Source organism: Symphodus melops (genome assembly GCF_947650265.1).
Source record: "Symphodus melops genome assembly, chromosome: 4".
NCBI classification, from domain to species: Eukaryota; Metazoa; Chordata; class Actinopteri; order Labriformes; family Labridae; genus Symphodus; species Symphodus melops.
In genome coordinates, this window is record NC_136694.1 from 29,202,460 (window position 1) to 29,213,156 (window position 10,697).

At 46.5% G+C, this 10,697-nt stretch overlaps 1 protein-coding gene across 2 annotated transcripts in view; it reads left to right on the forward strand.

Annotated features, from left to right (window-relative positions):
- Positions 1–10,697, forward strand: part of flnba (filamin B a) — a 47,541-nt gene that overhangs the window by 24,822 nt on the left and 12,022 nt on the right. For both annotated transcript variants that reach the window (XM_079341604.1, XM_079341605.1), the window contains exons 16-29: positions 3,172–3,295; positions 4,705–4,865; positions 4,985–5,075; positions 5,330–5,484; positions 6,806–6,923; positions 7,058–7,137; positions 7,295–7,480; positions 7,796–8,110; positions 8,256–8,373; positions 8,919–9,119; positions 9,216–9,389; positions 9,466–9,628; positions 9,723–9,883; positions 10,487–10,697. The exon at positions 10,487–10,697 is cut by the window's right edge and continues 81 nt beyond it. In XM_079341604.1, the coding sequence (XP_079197730.1) occupies positions 3,172–3,295; positions 4,705–4,865; positions 4,985–5,075; positions 5,330–5,484; positions 6,806–6,923; positions 7,058–7,137; positions 7,295–7,480; positions 7,796–8,110; positions 8,256–8,373; positions 8,919–9,119; positions 9,216–9,389; positions 9,466–9,628; positions 9,723–9,883; positions 10,487–10,697 (2,258 nt within the window). The remainder of the gene's footprint in view (positions 1–3,171; positions 3,296–4,704; positions 4,866–4,984; positions 5,076–5,329; positions 5,485–6,805; positions 6,924–7,057; positions 7,138–7,294; positions 7,481–7,795; positions 8,111–8,255; positions 8,374–8,918; positions 9,120–9,215; positions 9,390–9,465; positions 9,629–9,722; positions 9,884–10,486) is intronic.

The window sequence follows — 10,697 nt, forward strand, 5'->3', positions numbered from 1 at the left end:
TCAGCCAATCAGAAGAGAGCACCCTACATCACTGATCCAAACATGGAAACTTCCATCAATGTTTATCACACTTAAGGTTCCAACATAACTAAAGTTCAGTGATGACACCGTGAGGTCGTTAACTGCTGCCTTGCTCAAGCTGCCTCGTCGTCGGTGTGTGACCTGCGGAGTGGAGAGGTTCAGATGTTACTGCATGTGATTCTTTTTGTTGTTGTTGTTATGAAGTCGAGTTTGTTCCTGTCGGAGGAAAAAACCTTTTCACTTTTTCTAACTTTAAAAGGATCGATTTTTTAGATTTGATCAGAAAGTCGCACAGCACGCCGTTTTAATGTATTACATCATTAATCTGCACCGATGACACGCCGACCGTAACGGCGACTCAGTGAAAAGGTTTCTCTCTCCACAGTTAAAGTCCTCCCTGCACTTTTCATTCATCACTCCTGGCGTTGTTCATCAGCCGCCTTTCACAACACACACCTGCGGGGGCCAATGAGTTTATGAGTCATTCCCGGCACGCCGCAGATGCGTCTGGATCTGCGTTCGTGTTCTCTTCAGGAATTTACGACGATGCCAAGCGGCCTTCAAAACGCCGCCGCAGACAATGTCGTCTTTGTGTCGAGACGCGGGTACAAAAGTCTAAAGTTTATAAAAGGCGAGTTTTTAGTGCAGCCGAGCTGTGAGCGCCGGTCGTCTGGATTTGATGGTCGGTTCTGGCGTCTCTGACGGTCCACAGATCGTCCCCAGCTGTGTCTCCACATGTCTGTGAAGGTCTGATGTCACTGTGATGAATCAGCAGGCTTGTTGTGAGCTGCAGCAGCCTGCAGACGATCCAGGTGATGGATGAATCAGTAAACAGTCACACCCTGCTGAAACACCTTTTCATCGCACACGGGGGAGAGAGAGAGAGAGAGACGACGGCTGAGCGAAACGTTACCTGACGTGAACTCGCTGCTGCTTGACGAACATGAAGCAGGTCCATCTGCACGCTTCACCCCTAAAGTCCCAGGACCTGTGGTCCAATCACGGGACACTTCCTCGACTCTGGCACGCTTTCTGACCTAACGCGACTCAAAATCAGACACGAGGTCAGTGAAGTATCCGTCTCGCTCTCTGCGTCGTTCGCCCATGTGCAGACTCGACCGCGCGTCCCTTTATTATTATTAGTCCTGCTGTCTTTTAAACTAAACGGGTGAAGCCATGCATGTGCTGTATGACGACCTAATCAATCAATCAATCAATTAAAGTTTATTTCTATATAGCACATTTAAAACAAGTGCTGCACAGGCAGAAATCACACAATAAAAAAAACAGCAAAAACGATAAAAATACAATAAATAGGACAAATAATTTTAAATTTTATTTCAATAAATGATGAAATAAAAAGATGTCAAGCTCAGTGATTGGATCAGTTGTTATTTTGACAGCGAGGTCGTTCCAAAGAGACGTGGCGTACAGACTGCCGGCCCGCGTGGTCACAGTCGATTTTTTAAATCTCTGCAGTTTTTTGATGAAACTTCCAGAACAGGAAGTGGTCGGTTCTAAGCTCTAATAAGAGGAAGACAGAAGGCGGCTGATAAACAAACAAACAACTTCTCCTCATGTTTGACTCACTTTAATCCGAAGCTCTTCATTTTAACGTTTCGTTCTTGTGCATGTTCAAAATGCAGTTTTTGTTTTTGACTGATTTCTTTGTCTAACGAGTGTGAATGTGACACTAACCTTCACCACCCGCTGTACTCACGTTCAAGGTCATTTTATTTTCACTTTAGTCTCCGATCTTCTCAACGGGTCGGTTTCCAAATAAATTCAGACATTTCATTGAAATCTTTGTCTGTGTTTCTTCCAGTGTTGTCAGTGTGCATCGTCTTAAAGGACGCAGGAGCGACCAGAAAGAAACATTTAATGAAGTTTAATTAATATAAATATAACAAACCTGTTAAAGATGGTTAGTTAGAGCATGGAAACAAATAAACCGACTGACCGTTTTCTCTCTCTCTCTCTCTCTCACTCACTCACTCACACACACACACACACACACACACACACACACACACACACATGCTGTAAATATATTCATCCACTCCCTTCAGCATTTATCAACAATTAAACCAAATGACGGTAAAACTCCTCAGTCGTCTCTTAACTGGAAGGTCGGGCGTTCGACCCTCAGACCCTCGGTGCGTGTGATTGGATGAGCTCATCAGGATGGTCGGTGTAAACAGCAGATGTGACGTCTAAAAGCTCTTTGAGAAGTCTGACAAGTAAAAAAACACTTTCCAAGCTCGAGTCCTTCAGAGTGTATAAGTGATAGATTGTAGTTTTTATCCACCTCGACACACATACATATTATATATATATATATATATGTATACATATATATATATATTATATATATATATGTTGACTGCAGAACTATTTTGGCCTCTTGGGATACAAATATTTAAACCACTGGAGCAGCAGTTAAAAACAAAAGCACAGCGAATTATCCGTGCTGAAGTCGACACCAACGAGAAATCAGAAAAAAAAAAAAATATATATATATATATGTTTTTTTTTGTTTTTTTTTTCCTGATATATATATATATCAACTGTGTGTGTGTGTGTGTGTGTATATATATATATATATATATATATATATATATATATCTCAACTGTGTGTGTGTGTATATATATATATATATATATATATATATATATATATATCCCTCTTAACCGGTATCTTCACAATTGTTTTTGACCCCTCAGTGGTTGAAAACACTGAAGAATACACAAACTTGGTTCTACTGTAAGAGAAACCTCACGTCTGTTTAATTCTTGTCATTTTATAACCTTCCTGAATTATTCCAATAAAAAAGTACGAACATGGTTCACGGCAGATACTTAAAGATTAAATTTCATTACTGCCCAAACTTCAAAGATTTGTCAATTTATAATTGATTAATTGAGTAAAGCGAAGCCACATGTCGACGTGTTACGTGACGTGTGAAGTTGTAAAAAGTAGAGGATCCAGGACGGAGCCTTGCAGAACTCCACTCTCATTTCTTTTTGTATGACATGAATTCAAAAGGCTGCTGTAAACATGTCGGGGTCCAGAAGGGGAAATGTTATTTAACAGCCTTTTTGTAAAAAAAAATCTATTTTGGTGATGTCACTTCCTGTTGGTTCTTTCAGGTGAATGTGGGTAAAGGAAGCCACCCCAGCAAGGTGAAGGTGTTCGGTCCTGGAGTGGAGAAAACGGGCCTGAAGGCCAACGAGCCCACACACTTCACTGTGGACTGTTCTGGAGCTGGGGATGGTAACACACACACACACCCACACACACACACACACACACCACACACACTGTAATAATTAAGACAGGAAAACACCACAGACAGTTTTATTGGGTGTGAAAGCTGTTTCCATTTGTCTCCGAACAACACACACAAACGGAGCCGAACAATCAAACTTAAGTTTACACACTCTGCAGCGTAGCAGCGAACACTTTTTAAACTGCCTTCGGATGTCCACACACGCACACGCACACGCACACGCACACACACACACACACACACACTCCTTTGCCTGGTATGTCCTGGTAATGATCTCAAGCCAGAAACATCCTGACAGGAAATTCATCACTCTGACCTTCCTGAGCAGAGAAGCACACAGAACTGATCGTTACTTTTCATCCACCTGCATCGACGACGACCACGAACACAAACATTTGCAACTTTACAAACTTTTCCTTTTTTTTTTTTAGCTTTCCACCATCTAAGAAAAGCATAAAATCCTGTTTTTGTTTTTATTGTAGCTCAGACCGTTGAATGATCTTTGCTTTCTCTTGTTTTCACAATAGCAGAATTTTAAACCTCCTTATAAATATTCAATGACACAGAAACGACTGTTTTGATTGAGACATCCAATAACTGCAAGCAAGGTCCTGCAGTGCAAAACTGTAACTAAACTAATATTTTGGCAAAGCCCTTTGTGATGTCATAAGGGGAGAAATCTCCAAACGGCCTGTTTGAAAAACATGGGGAAGTGTGAACTTAAAATTTCAAAATAAAAGTTTTTTTTGGGGCAGTTTCGTGCGAAAAAGTTGAGAGCTCTGTTAGCATAGCGTCGGTCCGGCCTGCTCTTTGTTCATCACTCTGTAAAACAGGCTGAATTCATCTTTAAGTATGATATTCACTTTAATCCGCCGCAGAGATAAAATATAACGCAAGAAGACCTTAAGAAGAACATGCTAACGTTTTTTAATGTTTGCACAGTCAAAGTTTTAACAACCTACATTTCTGTCTTTGTCGCACCTCGTGTGTGTCGAGTGTGTTTGAGTTGTGAGGAAACAAAGGGAGCCTGTGGATAAAGAGAGGAGTGTACAGAGAGAGAGAGGGCGGCTGAAGAATTTGACCCGTTTCTGTCGGGTGACACCGTTTCTCGCTTCGTGACTCCTCGTGTTTTGAATTCCTCTGCTGTGATTGACGACTTGCAGCTCGAGGTTTACACAGAAACTTTACAGAAAAGCATCCGTGTGGCACAGAGAGTCACGACGTGAATTATGAGAGGAATGACCAGAAGGAGACGCTCTGGCACCACCTCGCTGTAACATCAGGGATTAAGAGTTCCCCAGTAACCTAACATGTCGTCCTTTCACTTTAACTAAGGTGTGTCTCTGTGTGTGTGTGTGTCTGTCTGTGTGTGTGTGTGTGTGTGTTTATTCAGGTGATGTCAGCGTGGGCATTAAGTGTGAGCCCAACATGGTCGGAGACAAAGAGGCTGACGTGGACTTTGACATCATCCCAAACGCCAACGACACGTTCACGGTCAAATACGTTCCTCCTGCGGCTGGAAAACTCACCGTTAAAGTCCTGTTCACTGACCAGGTAGAAACACACACACACACACACGCATGCATGCACACACACACACTTTTTCTTTACTCTCCGGTGTAATCTTTGAAGATGTTGGCGGTTTGATTGTTTTGATGAATTTCTCCTCACAGGAAGTCCCACAGAGCCCCTTCAGTGTCAAAGTCGAACCGTCTCACGATGCATCAAAAGTCAAAGCAGAGGGTCCTGGACTGGCTCGCACCGGTGAGACACACACACACACACACACGTGTGTCCATGTCAGTCCAGATGTTGGTGCAATGTCTCGAGGTGTGTTGATAGGGTTCAGGGTTTGAGTCCGCGAGGCTGAGGGAGCGTCAAGGCCAGAGCAATAGAGCCCTGATTCAAAGCATCAGAAGATCGTCTGCACAACATGCAAAAAAAAAAAAAAAGGCTTTTAATGTTTGGAATCAAATCTGTTGAGACCCGTGTGAAACCCTCGTTCTTCACCTGTGCAGGTATCGAGAGCGGTAAGCCGACTCATTTCACCGTGCTGACGAAAGGAGCCGGTAAAGCACCGCTGGACGTTTCCTTCTCGTCCTCGGTCAAAGACTTCGACATCATCGACAACTACGACTACTCCCAGACCGTCAAATACACACCTGCACAACAGGTAGGTGATGTTTACATCACAATCTCACCTATAGAACAGGCATGTGATGTTAGCATCACACTCTCCCCTGTTCATAAGGTATGTGATGTTTACGTCACACTCTCACCTGTTAATCAGGCAGGTGATGTTAGCATCACACTCTCACCTGTTCAACAGGCAGGTGATGTTAGCATCACACTCTCACCTGTTCAACAGGCAGGTGATGTTAGCATCGCACTCTCACCTGTTCAACAGGCAGGTGATGTTAGCATCACACTCTGCCCTGTTCAACAGGTAGTTGATGTTAGCATCACACTCTGCCCTGTTCAACAGGTAGATGTTAGCATCACACTCTGCCCTGTTCAACAGGTAGATGATGTTAGCATCACACTCTGCCCTGTTCAACAGGTAGATGATGTTAGCATCACACTCTGCCCTGTTCAACAGGCAGCTGATGTTAGCATCACACTCTGCCCTGTTCAACAGGCAGGTGATGTTAGCATCACACTCTCACCTGCACAACAGGTAGTTGATGTTAGCATCACACTCTCACCTATAGAACAGGCAGGTGATGTTAGCATCACACTCTGCCCTGTTCAACAGGTAGTTGATGTTAGCATCACACTCTCACCTATAGAACAGGCAGGTGATGTTAGCATCACACTCTCACCTGTTCATCAGGTACGTGATGTTAGCATCACACTCTGCCCTGTTCATCAGGTACGTGATGTTAGCATCACACTCTCACCTGCACAACAGGTAGTTGATGTTAGCATCACACTCTGCCCTGTTCAACAGGTAGTTGATGTTAGCATCACACTCTGCCCTGTTCAACAGGCAGCTGATGTTAGCATCACACTCTGCCCTGTTCAACAGGCAGGTGATGTTAGCATCACATTCTCACCTATAGAACAGGCAGCTGATGTTAGCATCACACTCTCACCTGTTCATCAGGTACGTGATGTTAGCATCACACTCTCACCTGTTCATCAGGTACGTGATGTTAGCATCACACTCTGCCCTGTTCATCAGGTACGTGATGTTAGCATCACACTCTGCCCTGTTCAACAGGTAGTTGATGTTAGCATCACACTCTGCCCTGTTCAACAGGCAGGTGATGTTAGCATCACATTCTCACCTATAGAACAGGCAGCTGATGTTAGCATCACACTCTGCCCTGTTCAACAGGCAGTTGATGTTAGCATCACACTCTCACCTGCACAACAGGTAGGTGATTTCTCAGCCAAGGAGTAAACCTGAAGGGAAGCAGTAGCGCTCACTTCAGGTCGTTGTAGTAAAGTTTTGTTGTTAATCGTCGACGTGGCCTCGTGGTGTGTTACAGGGAGAGATGACGATCTTGGTGAAGTTCGGAGGAGATGCCATCGCAAAGAGCCCCTTCAAGGTCGATATTGCTGCCCCGCTGGATCTGAACAAGGTCACCGTGGACAACATGGAAGGAAGTAAGACGTCCTCTGTGTCTTCACAACATTTTATAAAATGTCCAGACCAGAAACGACCAAACCAGAAGACGTTACATTCTTTTGTTTTTAGTGTTGATTAGCACTTTAATGTTAAACTGATGAATCCCCTTCAGGAGTGGAGGTGAATCAGGAGCAGCAGTTCATGGTGGACACAAAGGGGGCAGGAGGTCTCGGTCAGCTGGAGGTGGCAGTGGTGAGTGAAGGATTTTGATTTTACTCGGGGAATCAGGATTCTGAATTTTTTTGATTGTTTGGATCGTGATGCATTTAGAGACGATTGTAGACGTGGAAGGCCGGCATGAAAGTTTGAGTAGAATATAAGAAATGTTTGTTTTTGTGTGTGTAACCAGCTGAGTCCCAGCCAGAAGGCCGTCCCCTGTAAGATGGAGCCTCAATCCGGTAAAGCCGGGGTCAGTCGGGTCCGTTACACACCCACGGAGGAGGGCGTCCACTCTGTCAACGTGTCCTACGACGGACACCCCATCCCGGGGAGCCCCTTCCCCGTGGAGGCCCAGCTGCCTCCAGACCCGAGCAAGGTGGGATCAGAAGCACCTTTTTTCTTTAAAGACGTAAACGCTCGCACTGTATATATGCAACACGTGCAGAAACGCATAAATGGTAACCATAGCAACCAGTTCAACAATCAATGTGGGAGCTTTTTAAGGGCTACGATAGCTGAGCTATGGAGGAAAAAGGCTCACTGAGGTTCCTGTTGCGTCATCTGTTCGTCTCCATGGTAACTTTAAAGATGTTTCAGAAAGGACACCCGGGATGTACAGCGGGCGTCCCAGGTTCAAATCCGACCTGTGGTGTCTAAAAATGCATTCAGGGTTTCATCCGTCTCTCTCCAGGTGAAGGCTTCTGGTCCCGGTCTGAAGGGAGGTCTGGTGGGAAACCCTGCAGAGTTCACCATCGACACAAAGGGCGCCGGCACCGGGGGTCTGGGTCTGACGGTGGAGGGGCCGACCGAGGCCAAGATCGAGTGTTCGGACAATGGAGACGGCACCTGCTCCGTGTCATATCTGCCCACCGAGCCCGGAGACTACCTGGTTAACATCCTGTTTGAGGAAGTCCACATCCCGGGCTCCCCGTTCAAGGCCGACATCCAGCTGCCGTTCGATCCCTCCAAGGTGGTGGCATCAGGGTCGGGCTTGAAGAGAGCGAAGGTGAGCGTCAGTCAGAGGAGGACTTCAGAGTTCTTCTTCTGAACTTCAGAGGAGACGTGGAAAAGAAATCTACTTCCTGCTTCCTCCACTTCTTCATCGTCCGTCTCCCTCTCCCTGTCTTATCCGCCTTGTTTTGTTTCTGCAGGTTGGAGAGACGAGTGTGGTGAACGTGGACTGCTCCCAGGCCGGGCCAGGAGAACTCAGCCTGGAGGCGGCACTCGACACGCCCCCGAGCAGTCCGACTGGTTCTGCAGCACGCTCAGGTAACATCAGCCGGACTTTAATCCTCCCACATCCAGCATGTGATTTAAGGCAGCTGACGGCAGGAAAGTAGCAGACCCTTAATGTAAAGCAGGTTTCTGTCTTTGAGGTCACACCGAGGCCTTCCTCTGTCTCCGGTTCTTAAAGTGACTTCATCACGTTTTAATAAACCCAGATGAAGCTCCAAACTAATCAGATCTTCAGGAGGCCTTGTGGTGTTTTGAGTTTCTTATCGAGGCTGTTTATTGGAAACATTTGCAGGAAAACCGGAAAAAAATCCAGTAATTAAAATGTAGCTACTGCCCCCTTGTGGTCTGTGTTGTAATATATAAAAACATTTCTTTATTTTTTCCTTGTTTAAAGGGAAGGCTCATACGTTTAATTTTTTTTTATTTATTTTTTTTTCTCGTTCTTTATAAAAGCAGAAATGAAAAGAAAGTTTTACTGCTTAAAAAAAAAAAAAAAAAAAAAAACGTGTATAAAGATTGTCCTTCAGTTGTTGCCGTTATCCGATGATGAACCGTAACCTGGAATGTTTTAATTTCAGGCGTCAAAGCGAAGACGAAGGTGGTGGACAACAAAGACGGGACGTACACTGTGACCTACGTCCCCCTGACCTCGGGCATGTACACGCTGCGGCTCAAATATGGAGGAAAGGCCGTTCCTGGTTTCCCCGCTAAAGTGATGGCCGACCCCGCCGTTGACACCTCCAAGGTCAAAGTGTTTGGACCCGGAGTGGAGGGAAAAGGTGGCGTAACACCCCCAAGCCAAGATGGCGTCGAGCTGATGAAGCTTCGTCGTCTTCGTCACTGAAGTCTTTTGTGTGTTTTTTTCTCTCCTCCAGCTGTTTTCAGAGAAGCCACGACGGCGTTCACCGTGGACGCCCGTCCTCTGTCCAAGCGAGGAGGAGACCACGTGAAGACGGAGGTCAAGAACCCGTCCGGCGCTCTGACAGACTGCGAGGTCACCGACAACGGCGATGGGACCTACGGCGTGGAGTACACGCCTTTTGAGAACGGTAACCCACCTGCCGCACCTCGGCGTGGACTCAAGTCAAGTACGCAGCTTTAACCCGCCCTCGCCGTCTCTTTCAGGAGCCCACAGCGTCCAGGTTCTGTATGATGACACCCCGGTTCCAAAGAGTCCCTTCAGGGTTTCCGTGACCGATGGATGCGACCCCAGCAGGGTGGTGGCCACCGGCCCGGGACTCCAACAAGCCCTGACTGATAAAACCAACAACTTCAACATCATCACCAGGTACGGCTGAACCGACGCAGCAGAGACTCCGTCGCCTGAGGCCTGAGGACAAAACCGTCGCTCATACTTGTGTGTTTCGTTGCGGCTTCACCAGGGGGGCCGGTATCGGGGGTCTGGGCATCACCGTGGAGGGGCCGTCAGAGTCCAAGATGTCCTGCAAAGACAACAAAGACGGCAGCTGCAGCGTGGAGTACGTCCCCTTCAAAGCCGGCCTTTACGACGTCAACATCACTTTCGGAGGAGAGCACATCCCCGGTGAGATCAAGAACGCCGTTTCCACCCTGAGGCCTCCCTCGCAGGCTTGTGATGCTTTTCATCTCCTCTCTTTAACGTTGATCTCACTGCATGTTGTTGGAGTTTTTAAAGGCGCGCTGTGGGATCGTTTTACAGACGTGGTTCAGCTTTTTAAAAGCCACAGCTTCGTTTTATTGACTTACTTCAGGAGACGCACAAAAAACCACATTACCCATAAGCCCTTTCAATCAAAGTAACCTTATGGGGTGCACAACATCAGGACGTACTTAAAAATAAGCCACCAGTTAGACGAGTCGCTCCAGACTTTCTGATCCTCCTGGAGGATCCCGGGGCGTTGCTAGGCCTGATGGGATATGTAGTCCTTCCAGTGAGCAGGTCTACTCCGAGGTCTCCTTTCCAAGTTATACGTGGATGGAAGACTTCCAGAGGGAGGCGACCAGGAAGCAGCCAAATCAGGAGCCCGATCCTCGCCAACTGGCTCCTTTTGATCTCGAACTACGAAACAAAAAAATCCAACTTTATTGAAAAAATTTAAATCCGGGGAAAAGATGCAGGACAGGATCACCACGTCTTTAAATTTCATGTCTTTGTTTCCCTCTTCAGGAAGTCCATTCAAGGTCCCAGTGAGCGACGTGGTCGACCCCAGTAAGGTCATGGTGTCCGGTCCAGGAGTGGGTTCAGGTGTGAGGGCTAATATCCCACAATCCTTCACTGTGGACTGCAGGAAGGCGGGCGTGGCTCCGCTGGCTGTCGCCGTCACCGCTCCCAAAGGTTTGGCAGAACCCGTGGAGGTGAAGGACAACGGGGACGGGAC